We start from the raw sequence: 27427 nt of genomic DNA on the forward strand, positions 1-27427 counted from the left end.
TGCTAGCCGTTTGGGAGAGGTATATGGATATGCCAACCGTATAGCTGGGCTTTTCTAGGACAGTCTCAATTTAAAATATTCTGTCAGAATACATTTACTGATTTTTTTTTTTTTTTTTTTTTGGTTCAGAAGATATGGTTGTTGTAGACATATACCCCTAATGAACTTTTGATCTAGTTATGAAGCTACAATAAGAAAATACAGAGTTAAAATTTGGAAATTTTAGATTTTAGAAATTCAGAGAAGGAAAAAATCACTGAGCTACACTATTCAAGAAAAGCTTCATGGAAGATATGTAAAGTAAACAGGATTATAAACAATGGCTTCAGTTTTGTGAAGTGGGAAAATGTGCTTGGGGCAAAAGAGTTAGTTTGAACAGTGACGCAGAAGTACCAGTAGCATAATCCAGACTCAGTAGGAATTATTGAAGGCATTGTGTAAAATGATGATGGAAAAGAATCTGCTTTTCCAAGATAAAATAGTATACCTGGATGCAGAGCATTTTTGTTTTGCAGTTTAATTCTGTCCAGGTTCTAATGCCAAATGAAAACGATAGTTTTGGTGTTTCATGACTCAACTTTCTGTCTGGCTCCCACTTTTCATTTTCAGTTAATTTCCGTTTTTAAACTGGTTTGTTTTCATTTCTGAGCTGTTCAACATAATTTGAAGTAAATGTATGAATCAAATACATTGTGGGAACACCAATACGTGGATGTCTAAACTGCATTATTCTTTTATAAGATCACTTTGGATGTATTAGTTGAAATGGGGCACAAGGAGCTGAAGGAGATTGGAATCAATGCTTATGGACATAGACACAAACTAATTAAAGGAGTTGAGAGACTTATCTCTGGACAACAAGGTATTTCATTTGAAATAATCGTTTAATCAGTTTAACACTGCATAAAGGCAACCTTTCAACGTACTAAATGATAATTCAAAAATGTGTTTCTAAGAGAAAGTCAGTATAATAGGAAGAGCATTAATTAGGAGTCAAGAAACCTGTGATCAAGTCTAAGTTCTGCTACTAAATGTTAAACTTCATGGACTGCTGCTGCTAACTGTGAATGTAAGTAAAATTTCTGGGTCATTATTACATTAGCTCTCAAAAATTAGGAATTTGAAAGTGATGATTTTTTTAAGTAATTCTAGCTCTAATATTTTATAATTCTAAATAATCTAAACTTAAATATCTCATTTATTATGGTAATAGTAATGATTAGGTTTCCTTGTAGCCCATAAAGTAATAGTAAATCTTTTAAATGGCTGAAATTCTAAATAATTGCAATGACAATGCTGGAAAACAATCATATTGCAGCTTAGGAGATTAAACAAATTGAATATCATGTTTTATTTCTCCTGAATGTTGGTGCTTAAGCAAAATGCAATTACATTCATTCAACAGATGTTAACAATTTTCTAAGTATCAGGTCTTAGGTATAAAAAGGTGAATTATTTTAAGTGCCAAAACCATATTTTAACCTCAGTGTTAAACTGAGGGAGTGATTTACCTTGAGGACAGAAGCATCCTATAATTGAAGGCCTGGCTGTACAGATGGGGTTGAAGAGAAACCTCCACTAGCAAATGAAGGGATTTTTCAAGGAAGAATGTATACTACCCCAGAATGGGGTTCCCTGCTTAAGAAATAAGAGCACCTCTAGTAAGAATGAGGTATTCTCGAATAGGATCAACTAAAGATAGATGCCTGTTTCTTGCCTAGAATAGAATGCTTGAATGTGAAATAGTCTTAGATTTCTAGTATAGAAGACATGATTTTATAAGAAAAAGAGAGAAAACCCACGGCTCCCTGGAATATTAGTATGCAATAAAAGTAGTATAAAAAATGAAGAGGAAAGAGAACCCTCAGTTCTGGTGTGCCATATGACTAGAATAATTCTGGTAGGATAAGGGTTATGATAGAGTACTGGGATAACAATCATTTAGGAAAGAGACAGGGTAAAAAGGAAAGCAGGCAGTGTTTGTACATTAAGCACATCTTAGTATTTGGTATATAGTTATTAAGACTATGTTGGACAGTCATCCCTCAACAGAGGACCAGGGGGTGCACGGCCTGGAAGAGGGACCCACTTGCAAGTCTCAGGCGCCATACGCCAATACCAAGGATTTGTGGGTCAGTGGCAGAGACAAACTGTGGCAGGACTGAACTGAAGGATTAGACTATTGCAGCAGCTTTAAAACTCCAGGATCACCAGGGAGAGTTGATTGTTAGAGCCACCCCCCCCTCCCTGACTGCCCAGAAACACTCCCCACATACAGGGCAGGCAACACCAACTACACACGCAAGCTTGGTACACCAATTGGGCCCCACAAGACTCACTCCCCCACTCACCAAAAAGGCTAAGCAGGAGAGAACTGGCTTGTGGAGAACAGGTGGCTCGTGGACGCCACCTGCTGGTTAGTTAGAGAAACTGTACTCCACGAAGCTGTAGAGCTGATAAATTAGAGATAAGGACTTCAATTGGTCTACACATTCTAAAAGAACCCTATCAAGTTCAGCAAATGCCAAGAGGCCAAAAACAACAGAAAAGTATAAAGCATATGAAAAAACGAAACAATATCGTTAACCCTAGCTCAAGCACCCAAATCAAAAGATCAGAAGAGACACAGCACCTAGAGCAGCTACTCGAACAACTAAACATGAACAATGAGACCACAGTACAGGATACAAAGGATATCAAGAAGACCCTAGAAGAGCATAAAGAAGACATTGCAAGACTAAATAAAAAAATAGATGATCTTATGGAAATTAAAGAAACTGTTGACCAAATTAAAAAGATTCTAGACACTCATAGTACAAGACTAGAGGAAGTTGAACAACGAATCAGTGACCTGGAAGATGACAGAATGGAAAATGAAAGCATAAAAGAAAGAATGGGGAAAAAAATTGAAAAAATTGAAACGGACCTCAGGGATATGATAGATAATATAAAACGTCCAAATATAAGACTCATTGGTGTTCCAGAAGGGGAAGAAAAGGGTAAAGGTCTAGGAAGAGTATTCAAAGAAATTGTTGGGGAAAACTTCCCAAATCTTCTAAACAACATAAATACACAAATCATAAATGCTCAGCGAACTCCAAATAGAATAAATCCAAATAAACCCACTCCGAGACGTACTCTGATCACACTGTCAAACACAGAAGAGAAGGAGCAAGTTCTGAAAGCAGCAAGAGAAAAGCAATTCACCACATACAAAGGAAACAGCATAAGACTAAGTAGTGACTACTGAGCAGCCACCATGGAGGCGAGAAGGCAGTGGCACGATATATTTAAAATTCTGAGAAAAATTTCCAACCAAGAATACTTTATCCAGCAAAGCTGTCCTTCAAATTTGAGGGAGAGCTGAAATTTTTCACAGACAGACAAATGCTGAGAGAATTTGCTAACAAGAGACCTGCCCTACTGGAGATACTAAAGGGAGCCCTACAGACAGAGAAACAAAAAAAGGACAGAGAGACTTGGAGAAAGGTTCAGTACTAAAGAGATTCGATATGGGTACAATAAAGGATATTAATAGAGAGAGGGGAAAAATATATATGACAAACATAAACCAAAGGATAAGATGGCTGATTCAAGAAATGCCTTCACGGTTATAACGTTGAATGTAAATGGATTAAACTCCCCAATTAAAAGATATATATTGGCAGAATGGATCAAAAAAAATGAACCATCAGTATGTTGCATACAAGAGACTCATCTTAGACACAGGGACACAGAAATTGAAAGTGAAAGGATGGAAAAAAATATTTCATGCAAGCTACAGCCAAAAGAAAGCAGGTGTAGCAATATTAATCTCAGATAAAATAGACTTTAAATGCAGGGATGTTTTGAGAGACAAAGAAGGCCACTACATACTAATAAAAGGGGCAATTCAACAAGAAGAAATAACAATCATAAATGTCTATGCACCCAATCAAGGTGTCACAAAATACATGAGAGAAACACTGGCAAAACTAAAGGAAGCAATTGATGTTTCCACAATAATTGTGGGAGACTTCAACACATCACTCTCTCCTATAGATTGATCAACCAGACAGAAGACCAATAAGGAAACTGAAAACCTAAACAATCTGATAAATGAATTAGATTTAACAGACATACACACGACATTACATCCCAAATCACCAGGATACACATACTTTTCTAGTGCTCATGGAACTTTCTCCAGAATAGGTCATATGCTGGGACATAAAACAAGCCTCAATAAATTTAAAAAGATTGAAATTATTCAAAGCACATTCTCTGACCACAATGGAATACAATTAGAAGTCAATAACCATCAGAGACTTGGAAAATTCACAAATACCTGGAGGTTAAACAACACACTCCTAAACAATCAGTGGGTTAAAGAAGAAATAGCAAGAGAAATTGCTAAACATATAGAGACAAATGAAAATGAGAACACAACATGCCAAAACCTATGGGATGCAGCAAAATCAGTGCTGAGGGGGAAATTTATAGCACTAAACGCATATATTAAAAAGGAAGAAAGAGCCAAAATCAAAGAACTAATGGATCAACTGAAGAAGCTAGAAAATGAACAGCAAACCAATCCTAAACCAAGTAGAAGAAAAGAAATAACAAGGATTAAAGCAGAAATAAATGACATAGAGAACAAAAAAACAATACAGAAGATAAATATCACCAAAAGTTGGTTCTTCGAGAAGATCAACAAGATTGACAAGCCCCTAGATAGACTGACAAAATCAAAAAGAGAGAAGACCCATATAAACAAAATAATGAATGAAAAAGGTGACATAACTGCAGATCCTGAAGAAATTAAAAAAATTATAAGAGGATACGATGAACAAGTGTATGGCAACAAACTGGATAATGTAGAGGAAATGGACTATTTCCTGGAAACATACGAACAACCTAGACCAGAGAAGAAATAGAAGACCTCAATCAACCCATCACAAGCAAAGAGATCCAATCAGTCATCAAAAATCTTCCCAAAAATAAATGCCCAGGGCCAAATGGCTTCACAGGGGAATTCTACCAGACTTTCCAGAAAGAACTGACATCAGTCTTACTCAAACTCTTTCAAAACATTGAAGAAAATGGAACACTACCTAACTCATTTTATGAAGCTAACATCAGTCTAATACCAAAACCAGGCAAAGATGCTACAAAAAAGGAAAACTACCGGCCAATCTCCCTAATGAATATAGATGCAAAAATCCTCAACAAAATACTTGCAAATCGAATCCAAAGACACATTAAAAAAATCATACACCATGACCAAGTGGGGTTCATTCCAGGCATGCAAGGATGGTTCAACATAAGTAAATCAATCAATGTATTACAACACATTAACAAGTCAAAAGGGAAAAATAAATGAGCATCTCAATAGATGCTGAAAAAGCATTTGACAAAATCCAACATCCGTTTTTGATAAAAACACTTCAAAAGGTAGGAATTGAAGGAAACTTCCTCAATATGATAAAGAGCATATATAAAAAATCCACAGCCAGCATAGTACTCAATGGTGAGAGACTGAAAGCCTTCCCTCTAAGATCAGGAACAAGACAAGGATGCCCGCTATCACCACTGTTATTCAACATTGTGCTGGGAAGTGCTAGCCAGGGCAATCCGGCAAGACAAAGAAATAAAAGACATCCAGATTGGAAAAGAAGAAGTAAAACTGTCAGTTTGCAGATGATATGATCTTATATCTGGAAAACCCTGAGAAATCGACAATACAGCTACTAGAGCTAATAAACAGATTTAGCAAAGTAGCGGGATACAAGATTAATGCACATAAGTCAGTAATGTTTCTATATGCTAGAAATGAACAAACTGCAGAGACACTCAAGAAAAAGATACCATTTTCAATAGCAACTAAGAAAATCAAGTACCTAGGAATAAACGTAACCAAAGATGTAAAAGACCTATACAAAGAAAACTACATAACTCTACTAAAAGAAATAGAAGGGGACCTTAAAAGATGGAAAAATATTCCATGTTCATGGATAGGAAGACTAAATGTCATGAAGATGTCAATTCTACCCAAACTCATCTACACATTCAATGCAATCCCAATCAAAATTCCAACAACCTACTTTGCAGACTTGGAAAAGCTAGTTTTTAATTTATTTGGAAAGGGAAGATGCCTCGAATTGCTAAAGACACTCTAAAAAAAAAAAGAAAAATGAAGTAGGAGGACTTACACTCCCTGACTTTGAAGCTTATTATAAAGCCACAGTTGTCAAAACAGCATGGTACTGGCACAAAGATAGACATATAGATCAATGGAATCAAATTGAGAATTCAGAGATAGACCCTCAGATCTATGGCCAACTGATCTTTGATAAGGCCCCCAAAGTCACTGAACTGAGTCATAATGGTCTTTTCAACAAATGGGTTTGGGAGAGTTGGATATCCATATCCAAAAGAATGAAAGAGGACCCCCACCTCACACCCTACACAAAAACTAACTCAAAATGGACGAAAGATCTCAATGTAAAAGAAAGTATCATAAAACTCCTAGTAGATAATGTAGGAAAACATCTTCAAGACCTTGTATTAGGTGGCCACTTCCTAGACTTGACACCCAAAGCACAAGCAACAAAAGAAAAAATAGATAAATGGGAACTCCTCAAGCTTAGAAGTTTCTGCACCTCAAAGGAATTTCTCAAAAAGGTAAAGAGGCAGCCAACTCAATGGGAAAAAATTTTTGGAAACCATGTATCTGACAAAAGACTGATATCTTGCATATATGAAGAAATCCTACAACTCAATGATGATAGTACAGACAGCCCAATTATAAAATGGGCAAAAGATTTGAAAAGACAGTTCTCTGAAGAGGAAATACAAATGGCCAAGAAACACATGAAAAAATGTTCAGCTTCACTAGCTTTTTAGAGAGATGCAAATTAAGACCACAATGAGATACCATCTAACACCTATTAGAGTGGCTGCCATTAAACAAACAGGAAACTACAAATGGTGGAGAGGACGTGGAGAAATTGGAACTCTTATTCATTGTTGGTGGGACTGTATAATGGTTCAGCCACTCTGGAAGTCAATCTGGCAGTTCCTTAGTAAACTAGATATAGAGTTACCCTTTGATCCAGCAATTGCACTTCTCGGTATATACCCGGAAGATCGGAAAGCAGTGACACGAACAGATATCTGCACGCCAATATTCACAGGAGCATTATTCACAATTGCCAAGAGATGGAAACAACCCAAATGTCCTTCAACAGATGAGTGGATAAATAAAATGTGGTATATACACACGATGGAATACTACACGGCACTAAGAAGGAACGATCTCGTGAAACATATGACAACATGGATGAACTTTGAAGACATAATGCTGAGCGAAATAAGCCAGGCACAAAAAGAGAAATATTATATGCTACCACTAATGTGAACCTTGAAAAATGTAAAACAAATGGTTTATAATGTAGAATGTAGGGGAATAGCAATGGAGAGCAATTAAGGAAGGGGGAACAATAATCCAAGAAGAACAGATAAGCTATTTAACATTCTGGGGATGCCCAGGAATGACTATGGTCTGTTAATTTCTGATGGATATAGTAGGAATAAGTTCACAGAAATGTTCCTATATTAGGTAACTTTCTTTAGGTAAAGTAGGAACAGGTTGGAAGTAAAGCAGTTATCTTAGTTTAGTTGTCTTTTTCTTACTCCCTTGTTATGGTCTCTTTGAAATGTTCTTTTATTGTATTTTTTTTTTGTTTTGCTTTGTTTTCATACAGTTGATTTAAAAAAAATTAAAAAAAAAAAAAAAAACGAAAAAAATATTTAGTGCCCCCCTTGAGGAGCCTGTGGAGAATGCAGGGGTATTGGCCTACCCCACCTCGATGGTTGGTAACGTGACCACAGACATAGGGGACTGGTGGTTTGATGGGTTGAGACCTCTACCATAGGTTTTACCCTTGGGAAGATGATTGCTGTAAAGGAGAGGCTAGGCCTCCCTATAATTGTGCCTAAGAGCCTCCTCCCGAATGCCTCTTTGTTGCTCAGATGTGGCCCTGTCTCTCTAGCTAAGCCAACTTGAAAGGTGAAATCACTGCCCTCCTCCCTACATGGGATCAGACACCCAGGGGAGTGAATCTCCCTGGCAACGTGGAATATGACTCGTGGGGAGGAATGTAGACCTGGCATCATGGGATGGAGAACATCTTCTTGACCAAAAGGGGGATGTGAAAGGAAATGAAATAAGCTTCAGTGGCAGAGAGATTCCAAAGGGAGCTGAGAGGTCACTCTGGTGGGCACTCTTACGCACAATTTAGACAACCCTTTTTAGGTTCTAAAGAATTGGGGTAGCTGGTGGTGGATACCTGAAACTATCAAACTACAACCCAGAACCCATGAATCTCGAAGACAATTGTATAAAAATGTAGCTTATGAGGGGTGACAGTGGGTTTGGGAAAGCCATAAGGACCACACTCCCCTTTGTCTAGTTAATGGATGGATGAGTAGAAAAATAGGGGAAGGAAACAAACAGACAAAGGTACTCAGTGTTCTTTTTTACTTCAATTGCTCTTTTTCACTCTAATTATTATTCTTGTTATTTTTGTGTGTTTGCTAATGAAGGTGTCAGGGATTGATTTAGGTGATGAATGTACAACTACGTAATGGTACTGTGAACAATCGAATGTACGATTTGTTTTGTATGACTGTGCAGTATGTGAATATATCTCAATAAAATGATTTAAAAAAAAAAAAAACTGTTGAAAGGCTCAGGAAACAATGGCAGAAACAAATACACTGCCTCCGGGTGGCAGGTGGCAGAGAAACCTCCGTGCCACCTCTGGCCCTATAATCACTCTGATACATCCAGCAACGATTGGGTAGGAGCATTTATTCCTAAATAGAAAAGAAACATGGTAGTGAGACAGAATCGCCATTTCTGATCCAGTACATCAGGGTTGCTTTCCTACCCCTCTCATTTTCATTTGCAATCAGGATTCTGTATCTATATTTTACCTAATTTGCAGTGTTGAACCAGTGGCTGCCTGTGATGATCTTGTAACAGTCTCTTAACTGCTTTAACGATCATTCATTGCATCACGTCAGTATGTTACTTGTACTGATATCCTGATCTTTCAGCATGGATAAATCTCTTCTTGAAGAGGTCCACAGATGTGCCTTAGTCACACTCTTTATCCTATAAAATCTCCTCCTTTGTATGGGCTCCATAATTTCTGCAGACCTTGTAATTCAGCCATTACTGTAATTCTTTATCAGAGTCTGGCATGTTGATGGTAGTCCTGTTCTTTAAATCACAGCTCAGAACCACAGTAATAATCTAAATCCCCAAAGGCAAACCTCTGTTCATATTAACCCAGCAGTAAAGGATTTGACCCCTACCTGGAAAAATAGCAAAGCTTTGGAGATCTTAGAGTTGTATTACAAATGTATCGAAGAAATCAGCAAATAGCATTTAACAGCTTTTGTGAGCATAAAGACACAAAAATATATACAGTTATCTTGACCATGTCTTGACACCTTGTCATCTTGACATGACAAAGTCATTTGCTGAATTAAAAAATTATATTAATCTATTATATTAAAGGTCAGAGTAGGCATTGAATAGGTAGTAAAACTTGATGGAATTCACATTCTTGGATGATTTAAACTTACCTCAAGTCTATGCAAGTTTCTGTCATAATTCTTCCTCATACAAAGAATAAAGGTACTAAATGTGAAAGGGCTGCATAGTTAGTAAAGGAAGTAATTTGAAGAAGGAAAATGTGTGATGTAAACTCATTAAGAATAGGAGATTTAAAAAAATAGATTTTCTGCAGTATTCCAACAAAACCCTTATGACTTAGGTCAAAAATTAGTACTCTAAATGCAGTGCAGTGTTCTGATTGGATCCTGGGACAGAAAAAGGACATTTGTGGGGGAAATGGGTGAAATCCAGATAAAGTCTGTAATTCAGTTAATAAGTTTGGCAAATGTAACATGGTTATATAAAATGGTAGCATTAGGAAAAGTTTGGTGAATGGTACATAGGAACTCTGTACTATTTTTCAACCTCTCTGTAAATCTATATTATTCCAAAATAAAAAGTTTTTTTTTTTTTTAAATTGGAAGTAAGCCTCAGATCAATCATGGTTATTTTTGGTTGCTGTTAATTGTTTTATTGGCAAATGTTTTTTAACTTCAAATTTTATTTTCATAGGTCTTAACCCTTACTTGGCTCTAAATACCTCTGGTAGTGGAACAATTCTCATAGATCTGTCTCCTGATGATAAAGAGTTTCAGTCTGTGGAAGAAGAGGTATGTTCATATACCTTAAATAGTTGTAAAAGATAGATCAGCAACAACAGATCTAGGTTTCCAGATCTAATTGAATGTTCATATAGCATGGTTTTTAAATTTTCCTCAACTCCTTTCCTCCTGGAAAACTTTCACAGACAGCATTCATGGTACACTCCCTCTATGAACCTTAATTCCAGTAACTTGATTCAGCACTACAATTATAACAATATAGAATTCTGTTGGAGAAGAGGTTGCTGTCATTTGAAATAATATGTTAAGATTTCCTCCTTTCATGAAGGTAATTGTAAAGCGTAGTATCTTAGACAAAACCCACAACTTACGGGTGCTAATTATTCAGGAAATTTGTCTTCCAACTATATTGACACATACGTCTTGGATCCACTGAAATCTTTATACAGTGCTCTTCTCCTTTTCACATACCTTCTGTGTGTGAAAGAGCACAGAGATAAAAAGTTGAGTGAGACTTGGTTATAAAAATCAAACGCCAACTCACAATAAAATGAAAATTTTGCTTTACTATGGCAAAATGTGTGGGAACAAATCATTGTTTTGTTTTCTCTTACTATGGTCAGGTGGTGTTAGTTAGCTTTGTATGTTTAGCTCACCTATGCATCGTGTTTCTTTTTCTTTCATTTGCATTATAATTTTCATCTATAAATGTTTTCAGTTGACTGTACGAACACCTATCTGGAAAACAGTACTCAGGAACTTAAAGAACTCATATTCCTTAAATAACGGAATGCTAAAACTTGTATATTCTCAAAAATAGGATTAGCTGGATCAAGAACCATGTTCCTCAGATCAGAAAAGACATGAAAGCTAATGTACATATTTGAAATTATTCTTCCATCAGATGCAAAGTACAGTCCGAGAGCACAGAGATGGAGGCCATGCAGGTGGAATCTTCAACAGATACAATATTCTCAAGGTAAGAAGTTAGTGAAAGTAAACTCTGCTGAGATCATAGTTTTCAAAGAAGAACATATCCTTGGAAAGTTAAGATTCTCAAAATCCCTATGCTATTTTTAATAATTCAGCCCTTGCTGAACATATATATTCAGGTTTAGGGGCTATGCCTTATTGTGGAGTAATGATAGATCCTGTAGATTTAGGACTTTAAAAATATAAAAGTACTCTGGTTACAAAGCTGAATTCTATTTCCTTACTGATTTCAGTTACTCTTCTGAGGACCTTTTCCAACTTTGCTATTTTTCTTGAGCTACAGCAATCAAAACTGCACACCATACTTGAGATGAATAACGTTATGAAATATTCTTAATAATTGAACTATGGCAAATGTCTTTCTGATATTTAGGTTTTAAACTCAAAAGTAAGAACAGTATCATATCTTTCCGCTGTGTTTCATTACTGTTTCATAATACACTATGATTGTATTAATAGATGTCGTTTTAGAGTTAGTGAATACTAAAGCTGTTCATCGAGTTTGCTATTTTCATACTATCAGGACTCAGACAGTTCAAAACAGGTATACATTATTTAGGTAAAACAATACTTCTGGAAACCTTTCTTTCTATTAGTTTATTTCATAGTGTAACTATAATAAGAATGACATCTTGAGGTTTCCATTCACAGACATGCAATAATTTCAGTCAGGTTCATTTGTCTATAAACAGTAACAAAATGTGTGGAGGTTTGTTAAGAGTGAGGCAGGAGAGAGAATATGTGATTTCTAAAGCAGGTGGATTTGAGAAAGAGATGCTATATTTTCTTCTTCTTATAAAGATATTTTAGTACAATATTTAATGAAATATTTTTCAATGATAAAACAATTATCTTTTATCTCTTTTCCTGCATAAATGAGATCTGTTAATGCTAGTTGTGATCCTTGGTTATGTCTGTGACAGTATTTTCTGTTATTTTGAGCCAACACTAAATGTTAAAAGTTTAGGGACCAGCAGGGGGCCATAGCATCTTCAGACACAGCTAAGTAACAATACTAGGATTGTGAATTTTGACCCCAGAAATACTCCTGAGACAATTGCCATCTTTAAATTTTTGGAATTGAAGGGATAGAGAGGGAATAGTAGGGGTGTATGTGTATCTGTTCAAAAAAAAAAAAATTTTATCGGAAACAGATTAAGATGGCACTTTGAGCCAGATAAAAGCAGGAAAAAAAAAATAAGTAGTAATTTTAATCAATGGATGATCTTCTTGTATTTCACATATGACTATATATGTAGCTGTTTTCTCTTTGAAGCTTTTGATTTCCAAAATGTAACTGTACTTCTAACTTCATGGTTGGGACAGATTTTTAATTTACTATAAAATGGTACATTTTGCATTCCAGAGAAAATTTTTGCCTTCTTTCTGGCTAAGTATGTGACACATCTTTCGGTTAGGATAAAACAAGTAGATCAGTAATTATTAAGACCTAAAGATTTGATTTTTCTGGTTTATTTGTGAAAGATTCAGAAAGTTTGTAACAAGAAACTATGGGAAAGATATACTCATAGAAGAAAAGAAGTTTCTGAAGAAAACCACAACCATGCAAATGAAAGAATGCTGTTTCATGGTAAGATTCCTAACCCTCCCCCTCATCCTTCTCCACATTAGAATAGCTTTTTGTCAGAACTGAAATAATGATTCTATCTATTCCTGATGTCATTTAAAAAAATCTAATATTTATAAATTTGACATTTATTATTCGTATTTTCAACTTCTTTTAAATTTGTATTTTTTATAATGGCTGTTTTAAATAGGGTTCTCCTAATGGAAAAAATATATAGAAATGGGAATGTTGACTACATTATGAGCACTCTCAGAAACAAGGTGTTTTACTTTTAACTGGTTTGTTGAATTAAAATAAGACCTGAAAATTATCTCAGGAGAACTAATATATCCTATTCTGATTTTGATTCCAATGTTAAAACCACATTTACCTTTGGTGTTAAAAGAGCCAGTGTCGTCAAGCCTATGGAGGTTTCTGATAACTTTTGTTGAACTGAGAGTACTATTACTCAAAATTCTTGAAATTTCCTGGATTTTAAGCTGACAGGTGTTGGTCTTTCAAGTTTATAGTTGAGATGAATTCAGAGATTAATGTAGTAGTTTTCAAGTCTTCAAGTATTAATCCATAGTAGCTCCAGTCTGTTCCTTCATTTGGCCTTGATTGCAGAGAAATTTTAGAAACCTAGAAAGTTCTATAAATACAGCATTTAAATTTCACAATCCTCTGAACAAATGATTACAGCAGACTGAATTCATGTGCAATATTTAAAAATCATCATGATAATCTCTTAGCACAGAGTGTAGTAGGCACGTAATACAGACTTATTTTGTATCAAGTTGATGGCTGTGAGTGATTTTTCTATTTTATAATATAAAGGGTTTTGGTTTTTCCAAATAAATTCAAATAAGTGATTCTATTCAGCATTTCTATAAAGTATTATTAAATATATTTTCCTGTCCCTTTACAAACACTGATCTTGATGAATCAGTAGCAGTGTTATTTTGGCCTTTTCTATCCCCTACTCTCACCCCACTCCTTGGTCTGGTTCCCACACTCAGTACCTCTTTGGCTAAGCACCCTTTCTTGGCACACATGCAAAGGAGGAGGAGAAAGAAGTCAGTATTCAGGGAATGGGGAAAAGTGCTACATTTCCAGATGAAATCTCACGTAGCATGTGGTAAGAGGCAGAGAAGAGGGATAAAGAAGAGAATAAGGAGAGAGGAGCTAAGACTGCAGCATAGAGAGGAGTGGAAGCCAGTTACTCCCCCTGGAACAATACGTAGATGACAGAAAAATTAGTAAATAACCTGGAATAACTGTGGGGAGACAAACATGACTGTCCACTCATCCTGCGCCAAGCTGAATTGGGAGGAATGCCCAAGATTGCAACATAAAATCTAAGTAAAAACTGCAGACTTGCGCCAAGAGCCAAGAGCCCCTTCCTTACGGAAGCCTCACAGTGCTAGAGAGCAGAACTCTGAACAAGCAAGTGTACCTCAGCCCAGCTTCAACTGGGGTTTTAATGTTAACTGCTCAATACAGACAGCGAATCCCCAACAAGCAGATAGAGGCTTTTGGTGATGACTGACTTTGGGAGAGTCGGGACATATCTGTCTCAGGACAGGGAGCCCAGAGGATCGGGTGCTGTCTCTGGCTGAAGGGTGAATCTGGGAGCTTTCTGTCCCGTTGTCTCTTAGTCAACCTGGGCGACTCAGTTGAGAAAGCCTCAGCCGTTTTCAGCTCACAGTGCTTTGCAATAAAGAAAGCCTCAGCCATTTTAAAATCGTAGCACTCTGATCCAGACAAGGGTGGAGATAGACTCAGAGAAACAAAGACTATTTATCTGCAAATGACCTCTCTCTAGGGGGCACAGCTTCCCAAAAGGAAAGAGGAGGCGCCCAGATCTACTACCTGCCTTACATTCAGAACCAGACCCCAGAGCCTGGGGGAGGAGAGCCATGGCCCACACTCCCCTACACCAGCCTGTGACGGGCTGACAGGTGCCACCTGCTGGACAGAAAAGCACAGGGTGTGTCAATCCTCTAAGACACACCATCATGGAAACTGGATACTGAATATTTCCTCCTCCTGTGACCTGAGCTTGTCTTTGTCTGGGAAAGCCTGATTGGGGTGGCCTGGGAGGTCAGATGCCTAGACAACAGAAAACTACGACCTACACTAAGAAAAACAAAGTTATGGCCCAGTCAAAGGAACAAACGTACACTTCAACTGAGATACAGGAATTTAAACAACTAATGCTAAATCAATTCAAAAAGTTTAGAGAAGATATGGCAAAAGAGATAAAGGCTATAAAGAAACTACTGGGCATACATAAGGCAGAAATCGAAAGCTCAAATACAACCAGCAGAATCTATGGAAATGAAAGGCACAACACAAGAGACGAAAGACACAGTGGAAACATACAACAGCAGCTCTCAAGAAGCAGAAGAAAACACTCAGGAACTGGAGAACAAAACACCCGAAAGCCTACATGCATAGGAGCAGATGGAGAAAAGAATGGAAAAATAAGAGCACCATCTCCAGGAGCTTAAGGACAAAACAAAATATAAGAATGTACGTAGCATTGGTGTCCCAGAAGGAGAAGAGAAGGGAAAAGGGGCAGAAGCAATAATAGAGGAAATAATGAAAATTTCCCATCTCTTATGAAAGACATAAAATTACAGATCCAAGAAGTGCAGCATACTCCAAACAGAATAGATCTGAATAGGCCTACGCCAAGACACTTAATAATCAGATTATCAAACGTCAAGGACAGAGAATCCGGAAAGCAGTGAGAGAAAAGCAATCCATCACATAAAAAGGAAGCTTAATAAGACTATGGGTGGATCTCTCAGCAGAAACCATGGAGGCAAGAAGGAAGTGGTGTGATAAGATAATGAGAAAAACCGCCAACCACGAATCCTATATCCTGAAAAACCACCCTTCAAATATAAAGGAGAGCTCAAAATATTTTCTGACAAACAGATAATGAGAGACTGTGAAAGACACCCACCCTACAGGAAATACTAAAGGGAGCACTACAGAGTGAGAGAAGACAGGAGAGGTTTGGAACACAGTTTTTGGGGGCGATGGTAGCACAGCAAGGTATGTACACTGGACAAAGATAACTATGACTATGGTTGAGAGAGGAGGGTTGGGAGCATGTGGGACACCAGAAGAAAGGAGGAAAGATAAAGACTGGGACTGCGTAACTCGGTGAAACCTTGAGTGCTCAACAATTGTGATAAAATGTACAAATATGTTTTTTCACGAGGGAGAACAAGTGAATGTCGACCTTGCAAGGTGTTAAAAATGGGGAGGCATTGGAGGAGGGATGCAGTCAATGTAAATTAGAGACTATAATTAACAGAATCACTGTATTATGCTCCATTTAATGTAACAAAGGCGATATACCAAGGTAAATGCAGATAAGGGGTGGGATAGGGGAGGGGTGTGAGACAACACTGGTGGTGTTGTCTGACTCTTTATTTAAGGTTGATTTAAGGTTGTCTTTCCTTTTGCTGCTTCCTAGCTGTCTTTTTTTCCCCCCTCCTTTCTTTTTTATTTCTTTTGCCTCTCTGCCTTTTTTGATTCTTCCTCCTGCTTTGTGGAAGAAATGCCCTTATATAGATAGTGGTGAGGGTGGTGAACACTGAAATACGTGACTATACAGGGAACCATCGATTGTTTACTTAGGATGGAATGTATGGCTAGTGAACAAAACCATCTTTAAAAAAAAAAAAATGGGTTGATGACGAATCCTTGAGGGCAATATACTAAGTGAAATAAGCCAGACACATAAGGACAACTATTACAGGGTCTCACTGATAGGAACTAATTATAATGTCAACTCATAGACATGAAATACAAGTTACCAAGATATAGAACGAGGCTAAAGAATGGGGAGCAGTTGCTTAGTATGAGCAGAATGAACTTAAATATTTGGAAATGAACAGAGGTGACGGTAGCACATTGTGATAATAACTAACAGTTCTGAATGGTGCATGAATCAGGTGGAAAGGGGAAGCTCAGAGTCAAATATGTCACCAGAAGGAAAGTTGGAGGTCAAAAGATGGGAATGTATAAAACTGAATCCTGTGGTGGGCGATGTCTGTGATTAACTGTACAAATATTAGAAATCTCTTTGATGAACCAGAACAAATGTATGACAGTACAACTAGAAGTTAATAATAGAGGGACATACAGGGAAAAAATATATACTTATTGCAAACTATATACTACAGTCAGTAGTATTTCAACGTTCTTTCATAAACAGTAACAAATATACTATACCAGTACCACGAGTCAACAATGGGGGGGGGGGTAGGGATATGGGAGGATTTGAGTTTCCTTTTTTTTCTGCTTCTTGGTCTTTATTTCTTGTCTGGAGAATGGAACAAAAATTGTGGTTATGGATGCACAGCTGTATGAGGGTACCGGGGGCAACTGATTGTTCACATACCATACAATTATCCAATCTCAATAAAAATTAAACTTAAAAAAAAAAAAGAACATGAGAAGGCCACTTTTGATACCTAGAAAAGGTACATAGACATGGACATCATTGTAAGACCTAACTGCATTCAGGCTTATATGAGGTGAATTATGAGTCTCTTGTTTCTGGATTTGTATAAATTTGTGGTTTTGAATTTGATAACCCTAATATGTTTATGTTTTAAGTGATCTGTTTTTTCTACTTGAGTCTATGTGTCATTGTGGCATCTGCTCCTCACCCTATTATATACAGTAGTTGAAATCAGAAGTGTTCTTTATTCTAAAATAGTTAACAGGCTGACAGTTAACTTGTTCCCTTTTTTTGTTGCCATGGTGGTGGACATATTTAAGCATTTAACTTTTAAGAGCCTTATTCTTGATCTTTTTCTTCTAAGATAAATTTTAAATTGTTACCCATCCACATGTATTTTAGGGTCTCCCTTTGTTAATGCAATTATTCATAAAGGCTTTGATGAAAGGCATGCCTACATAGGTGGAATGTTTGGAGCTGGGATTTATTTTGCTGAAAACTCTTCCAAAAGCAATCAGTATGTATATGGAATTGGAGGAGGTACTGGGTGTCCAGTTCACAAAGACAGATCTTGTTACATTTGCCACAGGTAAGACATCATTTCTTCTCCTTTATTTGCATAAGAATCAGATAAGAACTGGTTACATATTTGAGAAATTTTCTGGGCAAGGCATTATCTTCAACAACTGTAGGAATCCAAGATAGGTGTGTTTTTAGGTTGCTTTTGGCCCTCTCACCAGTTGTAGTAATAGTGAATATTTATTAAGTGAAGCTGTAAGGGCAAAGCACAGTTAGAAGTACTTGACCTACTTAGTTCATTTCATTATAACACCAGGTCTTTTTTTTTTTTTTTAAATACTGAGTAGTAAATAGCATTGAGCATGGAAAAGATTTTACTGTAGCCCTTGAATATTATAGGACTCAAAAAATCTAATATTCAAATGCCAAAATGACATTATTTGCCAATCCCTGCAGATCCACATTGAAAAGTCTAATCATAACTACTTTGCACTTTCTCTTTCCCTTTCAGATCACCTTGATCTAACTCACTTGTTAAAGTCTTTCAAATAACTTGGCTTTAATTAATAAAATCCTTATAGGCAAGTAAGTTATGTCTTGTGCCATTTGAAAAATATTCTACAGTTAGGGCACTACTTATAAAGATTTAGAACAGTAGTTATCAAACATTAACACATCAGAATCACCTGATGGGCTTGTTAAAATGCAAATTCCTAGGCCATACCTCCTGAATTGCTGATTTTGAGGAAGTAACATTTCAGCTGAAACCTGAAAAATGTATGATAGTCAGCCATTTGAAGAGTGGCAGGATAGATACCGTTCCAGATGTTAGAGGAAACAGTAGGTATGGAAGTTACAAGGAAAGAAAGTTAGTTTGGCCTGCATAAAGAAAGAAAATTAATGTGTCTGGGGCCTAACACACACAAAATGAAATTGAAGGCTCAATTGGGGCCACTGTAAGGAATTGTATAGAGAGCATCCTCTAAAAAAGTTTTAAGCAGAAAAGTGACGACCTGATTTTTGGTTTAAAAAAAAAAAAAAAAAATGTTGCTTGGATGGGCATTAGAAAAGACTAATTAGGAAACCATTGTTATATTCCAGCTGAAAATTTGGGTGGTCTGGACTTAATGGGGGTAGTAGTTAATGAATTTGAAATATATTTTGGAAGTAGACTCACCTAGACTTAATTAGATAGATGTCCAGTTTTGAAGCCCTTAAACCTTCTCCCCCCTCTTACTTGGCCTATGATTTGTGTGTTTGCTGGGATTCATACAAACTGGCAAGTCTGTATCCCTAAAAGGTTACTGCAGTTTTCAAGTTCTACAGCTAAGGATTAAATTACAGATTATTGTATTAATAAGAATAGAAGACATTACAGAATTCTTTTAAGGATGAAATGGTAAAAAAAAAAAAAAAAAAAAAAAAAAAAAAATTGTGTGTATAAATATATTTAAAAGCTTATGCAGAGTAAACAGATAGAAATTGTTGTACACAGCCTTGTCTTCCGGATAATATTTTTCTTTTCATATTATACAGGCAGCTGCTTTTTTGCCGAGTAACCTTGGGAAAGTCTTTCCTGCAGTTCAGTGCAATGAAAATGGCGCATTCTCCTCCAGGTCATCACTCAGTTACTGGTCGGCCCAGTGTAAATGGCCTAGCATTAGCTGAATATGTTATTTACAGAGGAGAACAGGTAATTCCAATTTATTTGTTCAAATTCAAAAAGGCTTTTAGCCATAGTTTAACTCTTCTTACTAATCTCTTAAATTGACAAGGCATATTGTCTTGAGAACTGGATTTTTTTATTTGGAAATAATTTGACTTACAGAAACACTGTCACTCAGAGTTCCGAAATTTTATTCTCCCTTTCTCCTGTCATTCCCTGTGTCCCTCCCTCCCACTGTATGTATATATATTTTTTCTCAGCTATTTGAAAGTTAGGTTGCAGGTATGCAATGTCTATATATTTCCTAAAATCAAAGGCATTCTCTTAAAATCAGGAAAATAGTATTGATACAATATTATATCTAGGTAATATAAGGTCTACAGATAAATCTATTCAAATTTTGCCAACTGACACTGGATCTTTTTCTAAACATCTGTAAAATATGGTTAATGACAATTCTGTATTTAACCTATATGTCACAAAGAAGTATTTACTTCTCTCCTGCTTTAAATGACACAGAGCCAGTCAAAAGCATCTCTGAACTGAGGAGTGTATCAGAATTCCCTCAGTTATTAAAAACAGACATATACTGAATATTCATCCTAGACTTGCTGATTCCCAATCTGAAGAATTAGAGTTAAGATAAGATAAAGATGTTTTGCGAAAATGCTCCTAGATGATTCTGATCCACAACACTAATTTAAAACCTCTTCCCTAAAGATTAGGAATCCTTATGGAAAGTCGTCTTATCTTTTAAAAAAAAAAAAAAAAAATCTGTTACCAATATTTGATTTAATCTCTTTTAGGCTTATCCTGAATATTTAATTACTTACCAGATTGTGAGGCCTGAAGGTATGGTGGATGGATAAATATGGAGTTAGGAATCGAATTCCACTGAACCGAAAATCATCTAAGCAGCTGATGGCCTCTAAGTTTTACTCCTTTGCTGAAAAAAAATCTTGTCTACAGGCCTGTGACAAAAGGATAAAAAAAATGTGAAAGAAGTTTAACATTCTGACTTGGTAAAGCTTTAATAATGTACAGTGTTTTCTAAATATTTCCTGTTTTTCAGCACTTTAACAGATGCCATTCCAGGTTAAACTGGGTTTGTCTGTACTAAATTATGAACAGCGTTAACTTGAACCTTTTATACATTAAACATTGATTCTAACAAACACGATGCCCTCAACAGAACTCATTTTACTAATACAGTACTGTGTTCTTTTAAACACAGCATTTACACTGAATACAATTTCATTTGTAAAACTGTAAATAAGAGCTTTTGTACTAGCCCAATTATTTATTTACATTGCTTTGTAATATAAATCTGTTTCAGAACTGCAGCCGTTTACAAAATTTTTTCATATGTATTGTTCCATCTATACTTCATCTTAACATCATGACTGTTATTTACATTTGATTCCAGAGGCTATGTTGAGTTCTTAGCAGAATCCTATAGTCAGTTGGGATTGCTTGATTATTAGGTTTATTTTGCTGATAGAAGCCCTTTATCTCTCATTAGAAATTGTTTCCATTTAAGAACTTGTTTCATGAATACTCTGGGGATTTGATTTGTAAGACACACATTCCAAAGAGCTCTGTGATAGGGCCTGATTGCTAAAGAAGCCTCTTAACTGGGTTTTACCTTGGGAAGTTTTCTAGTATCATTCTGTGAAAATTAGAGCAAGTACCTTCTATATTTTAGAAAGGCTAAATCCTGCCATTGTTTAGTTATGGTATCCTTGTCAAAGGTGGGAATGGTAATCCTGGATAGTTTCCCTATCTGTTTACCTTAAGTCTAAAGGGGATGGAAAAAAAAACAAACAAAAAACATAGCAAATGGGAGTGGGTAGTTTTCTTTCTTCACCTTTTTGTTAAATTTGTAGCCAATCTATATATACCATTTTGGGTAAACTTAACACAGAACTATAAAAGGTAGGTGTCCCAGTTTGCTCCTGGCCTCATGAATGAGAAAGTGCATTGAGGCTGGAGCTTCCTACTATGTTGCCACACTGTGACACCAGGCCTAACTGGAACCAGGTTTGTGTTCAGTTTGGCAGCTATGGAGGAGAGTGCCATCCCATAAAACATATTTTTTCAAGTCAAACAATCTCTACCACAAAGCATGCTAAAATGTCTTGGTACAGAGACAAGCATTACAGCTTGGCAATCTATTTTAGTTCTTGACTAGCTCCTTCAAAAGTCAAGGAAGAATTTTTAATCCACTAAAGTCTTTGTAAATGAGAATGTTCCCCTTCACTCTTTGTACCAGTTCATTTTTTAAAAATATATATTGTATTCTAAATACATTGTATACTAAATTAAGTGGCCCCTTGAAGTAACTTGTACATAAAATGCTAGAAAAATCATGTTTTTTGTCCTGAGTAAGAATTAATCCTGGTAACGTGTATCTGGAATTGTTGCTTGATAAAGATGGTGATTGATATTTAACTGGTCAAATCTTGACCTTGAAGTGCTTTTATATAGCGCTCTGATTGCAAATATGATCCTAAAGTCATTTCTTGAAACACAAATGGAATATGCCAAACTTTATAATTTTTCAAGTTCTGTAAGCTTTCAGATTTTTATAACTAGAAGATAATGATATAATGGGAATTGGGGTTTATATTTACACATATCTTTCTCAACATTTAGCCCGTGTTTCTCACCCTATGAGTGGTTCTGGAATTGCTTGTCATGTAAAATCATCATGGTCTATGAGTTTACAGTATTGCTGTGTTATTTCATCTAATCCATTGCTTAGTGTGTTGTTTTCCCATGAATGATTATATCATGGTTAATATGTTATAGCATGACTATTTTCAGAGAGCTTTTTATTTGGGGGCTTTGGGGGTTGTTGTGTGGTTTGGGTGTTTTTTTTTTTTTTGGATGAACTACTATCATGATGGAATTGCTTTTTATTTGTCTTGTGATTTTGTTTTTTAAGTGAAATTTAGCTTTGTGTGATTATATTATTATGAGTGTCTTACTTGTACTGTATCACATTCCATACTCATTTAATTCTTAATAAACTGTTCACTCATTTTTCTGGGTAGCATGGTAATTACTATAATATAAATGTGTTGAATGGTCTGTGAGAAAATGGATTAATTTACAATAAACCACAATTACAGGCAAACAGTTTGGTTCTGAGTCTCACAGTGATAAGTGCAGTTTAAAGTTTGAAATATTGAGTATTGCAGCCATACCTGTTCAGATACTTTAAGGTGAAAATAACTATAAGATGCTATAATCCATCCAACACAACTTTTGGTCAACCTTTAAGCTCACTTTTCGTAAATTAATCTTAATTCCTAAAGAGGAGTATATTTCTGTTTTCTCTATCATATAAAAAAGTTCTCAAATCTCAAAGTTAGTATTTATTACTCTTAAGCAGAAATATAGTAATGTATGCATTTTGGATTTCAGTATGCCATGTGAGTGATCAGTTCTCTGCTTTCCATAATAAGAGAATGTTGTTGTAAATAACGTATGTCATTTGGCTTTGAAACATATTTTGTCAGCTTTATCTTACTGCTTCAATTAGGATATTAAAGTATTTGCTCTTTTCCTAAGCATTCATGCCAGTGTGTGATGTGATCCAGTTGCTTGCAGGATGATGAGAAAAATACATAAATAAATTTCCCTAAGCTTTTATGGTTAGTGTTCCTGACTGTGCCTTTACCTACTTACTGTCTTGTCCTAACAGAGGACCATAGTGACAGAGGAAGCAAATATGCTACTCTATCTTCACCCACAGAACTGTCAAATTTCCATAAAGTTAGACTGTGGTGTGGCCCTTTAAGTATCCTGAATGTTTTCCTCCTCCCCCTTTTAGGCTTTTTAGCTTAGGCAGACTGTGACCTAAAATATTTATTATACCCCACCCCCTCAGAAAGTTCTTGATCTCTAATTCAAGCCACCATTGTCAGAAGTGTCTTCTCCTAGTCACCTACCCACTGTTGTCATCTCCCTCACACAGATAAACACAGAGCTCCACGAGTGCTCTGCCAGTATATTGTAGAGCATGCTACTAAGAAATATGGTCTGCAAACTATTTGTTACCACCACAAGGAGAGATTATACTTCTAGGAACTTTTATATCAATTTGTAAAGTAAATTAAATAACTGCAGCAGTGTCAAAATACTGGTCTGCAGCAGATTGGGAACTGGGGGGGGGGGGGAACACTGGCCTTTCACAGATTTGAGAGATATAAATGCATCTGTTTTGTTTACCACTAGACCCAGTGCCTGGCACCTAGTAGTTCCTTAGTAAATTTTTATTATGTCAGTGATAGAGACCAAGTGATTGATTGGGCACTAGGGTCAGATGGATCTAGATTTGTATTTTTGCTTTACTCCTCACCGTGTGCCATTAAACAAATTACATAAACTTTAAGCTTTCCAGTACTTATTTCACAGGCTGAGAGAGAATTAAATGATTTTCCATATGTGCCATCAAATGCTGTATTTGGCAATAACTGGGCTGTTATAATTAGTACTCATTTCCCTGGATACTCCAGGACTGGTGGCTTCCATAATAATTGTCCCACTTGTCATGGAATCATAGACCATAGAATTTAAAGCTGCAAGATTTATTAGCCACTCATCTCTTTGTTCAAATGAAATCTTCAGCTCAAAATGAAAAGAACAAATTCCTAGGTGCTTGAGGATCCGAGTTTAAAAATTGCTTATGTAAGCACACAGACATTATAGCAGTCTGGTTGGGGAAGAAGACCCAAGCTGCATCATATTCCTAAGGGGAGATAGCTCCACATTCAGATGGGCTTGTGACCAAAAATCTAAGGAAACAATCCACTGTGAGCACATATCAAAATACACACCTTGGAGGATTAGCATCCCCGCAAACTTGAAATAGAAGAATAAGTATGTTTAAAATCATTGAGGGGGAGAATGCTGGGGTAGTAGAAAGCATTTAAAACCCTTAATGTCATCTTTTCTATGAAAAAGGCAAAGTAGATTTGAACACCTAAGTCTTCTGAAACAATGTATAGTTACTCTGTACTTTCTGTGCAATTTTTCTGTAAAACTAAAGCTGTTCTAAAAATAAAGATTATGTATAAATATAATGAAATTTAAATGCATATTAAAACACAGATTGGGCATATCTAAAGAGAGAATTGGTGAACTAGAAGATAAATCAGGAAAATGCCCAGATTGTAATGGAAAGGAAGCGATGGGATACATAAAAGGGTTAAGAGACATGGAGAATAGAAGAAGAAAATCTAATATAAAGAACAGGGGAGGGAAAAGATTTTTTTAAGTTTTCCAGAATTTATAAAGAGTATGAGTTCTCACGTTGAAGAAGCATAACAAATACTTAGGAGACTGAATTAAAACAAGTCTATTTCTAGTGTCATGGAACTGCAGAACATCAAAAGGCAAGAGAAAAGTCCAAGTAATCAAAGAGAAAAAACAGGTTACCTAACAAAGGAATAAACTGAGAGCAGGCTTTGCTGTGGCAATAATTAATAGAGGCCAGAAGACAATGAAGTGACTTCTAAGTACAGAGGAAAAACTGCTCCTGTCCTAGCAATGTTACATGAATAAATTAGTTATTTGAAAGATAAAAAGCACATTTTCAGATTTAGCCGCAAGAACTCATATAGGATTGTTTTTTAGGAAAGAAGCTGAATCCAGAAAGAAGTGGGATGCAAGATGTTAAAGAAATTGGTAACATGTTTGTAAATAAACTGAAATAATATCCAAGTATAAAAGGAGAATAGCAAGTGCTTTATTAACTGATATGGAATCATTTTCAATACATAAGAAATGGAAAAAGGAACTGACCAGTGTGTATAATATACTGTAATGTCTCTAAAATAGGGCAAAAATACAATATGCATGTGCTTGTTTCTGCAAAAAAATACTTCCAGGATAGACATAAACTGACAATATCAACTATTGGGAAGAAACCTGGCTGACATGGGGACAGAGGTATAAAAGATTTTTCACTGTATACCCTTTTATTCCTTTTGAATTTTGTAACAGGACTATTTTATGTATTTAACTAGAAGACTAATAAAATAAGCATTGTCAGCAAACAGTGTGAATATTAATATGAATATAACATGAAATAAATAGTAATAGATTTGAAAGTTTTGAAACAAGATGGAACTATGAAATATTAGGTGATGATAAAATGGAAGATAAAGCTTTCCCTAAAATATTGGTGAACATTAGTCTTTGTCAGGTATGCATATTAAATGTTTAAAAAGGTAATCACTACAAGAGTAGAAATAGAACTGAAAAGGTTAAAAAAGGATAATAAAATTTACCACTCCAATAGAAAATGGGAATAAATGACTCGTCATGTACCTTTTTCTTCCCCAAAAGGCATAAAAGAATCTAGAGTGAAAAGGAAATATCCTTAAAGGGCTTAAGAAAGGCCCAAGATACTCCTGAACTCCTGAAGAAGAAAAATAATGTGGGGAGAACCAGTAATCAAGAATAACTTAAGAAAGTTAATAGCAATTAAGGGGTCTAGTAATTAAGACATTGAGAATTTGGTGCAGGAATAGACACATTTGACCAAGTGAACAGAGTTTGCGATTAATATACATCAGAGATAATGCAGATCAGTGGGAAAAAGAACTATTCAATAAATTTTTTAAGACAAGTTAAAAGATGTATATCTAGGTGCATATACAAAAATAAATTCCAAATGGATTAAGGACTTAAATGTGAAAAGCAAAATACTTTAAAATGTTTAAAAGAAACTACAAGACTTCTGATCTGGGGATAAGGAAGAACTTTTAATTGCAGTCTAAAGAATGGTAACTGACTACATTTTATATAATGAAGAGCTTATGTTCAGGTAAATTCCACTAAAAAAAGTGAAGTCACAAGGTAGGAGAAAATATTTGCAACACATATAAAAGAATTCATACCCAGCATATATTAAAACTACAAAGCAGCAAAAAAGTGTGTAAATGATGAACAGACATTTCTCAAAATAAATCCCAGTGATGACCTCTAAAAATCTGGAAAAAAATAAAATGTTCAGCTTCATCAGTAATCATGGAAATACAAAGTAGGTACCCATAAAATACCACTTTACACCTACTAGAGTGACAAAAACCCTCAGACAAAGTGTTGGAGAGGATGTGGATCTCGTACAGTGCTGATGGTCCAAGCGTTTTTGAAAACATTTCAGCATTAACTTTGTAAAGTTAAACATCCGTACTAGTAAAGTGAAAAATCCCACTTCTAAGTATATATAGAGACATTCTTGCTCAGGTACAGCAGGAGGCATCGAGAGTACATAGCACTGATAGCAATGTTTATATAATGAATATTTTCTTTGCTTTCCTGATCCGTTCTCCATTCTCCACTCCTCTCTGCATTGAATGACATTTAGCAACATCTCTGACCTCTTTCCATCACATGCCAGTAGCACACACCTCCATCCCCAGTGGTGACAACCAGAAATGTTCCCAGGCATTACCACATGTTCCCTTGGGGTCACAATTGCCCTGGGAGAGAACCACTAGGTTAGCTGTCCCTTCAACTAAAAGGTCACTGCTCTTCCTTTGTGGCCTTCCCTCTTACACAACTCTCTTCTAGGTTTTGATAATCATTCCCTACCCTTACTCCTTTAGGCCTAAGAGTGGTAACAGCTTCACTGTACTACACTATCCTTTGTGATTTCACTACACACTGTCTATACCTTTGTAAACTTCATTAGTCTTCCTTGTATTATCCCAGTTTGTGGCATCTGTTTTCTGCTGGGACAATAATAAAGTGTCATTACTAAAGAGGCTGTCTCATAACCACTTCCTGAGTATTTCTGGTATGCCAGGTTCTGTGTTAGGTACTAGACAGAAGGCAAAGACAGAATGGCAAAGACAGACATGGGCGGGGAGGTGGGGAGATCGGTCAGGGAACAGAAATGAGCATGTCTCCTGGACAGCTGATGAAAGAGGCCCTAGACTGAGAAGATTCA

The 27427-nt window shown here is 36.1% G+C and overlaps 1 protein-coding gene across 2 annotated transcripts in view; it reads left to right on the plus strand.

Moving 5' to 3' along the window:
- The window catches only part of TNKS2 (tankyrase 2), a 71725-nt gene extending 49219 nt beyond the window's left edge, over positions 1-22506 (plus strand). For both annotated transcript variants that reach the window (XM_037804261.1, XM_037804262.1), the window contains 7 exons: positions 742-862; positions 10181-10278; positions 11135-11209; positions 12709-12814; positions 17679-17865; positions 19332-19488; positions 20268-22506. In XM_037804261.1, the coding sequence (XP_037660189.1) occupies positions 742-862; positions 10181-10278; positions 11135-11209; positions 12709-12814; positions 17679-17865; positions 19332-19488; positions 20268-20330 (807 nt within the window). In that variant the 3' untranslated portion in view covers positions 20331-22506. The remainder of the gene's footprint in view (positions 1-741; positions 863-10180; positions 10279-11134; positions 11210-12708; positions 12815-17678; positions 17866-19331; positions 19489-20267) is intronic.
- Positions 22507-27427: the final 4921 nt, after the last annotated feature.

Source organism: Choloepus didactylus, chromosome 15 (genome assembly GCF_015220235.1).
Source record: "Choloepus didactylus isolate mChoDid1 chromosome 15, mChoDid1.pri, whole genome shotgun sequence".
Taxonomy (NCBI): Eukaryota; Metazoa; Chordata; class Mammalia; order Pilosa; family Megalonychidae; genus Choloepus; species Choloepus didactylus.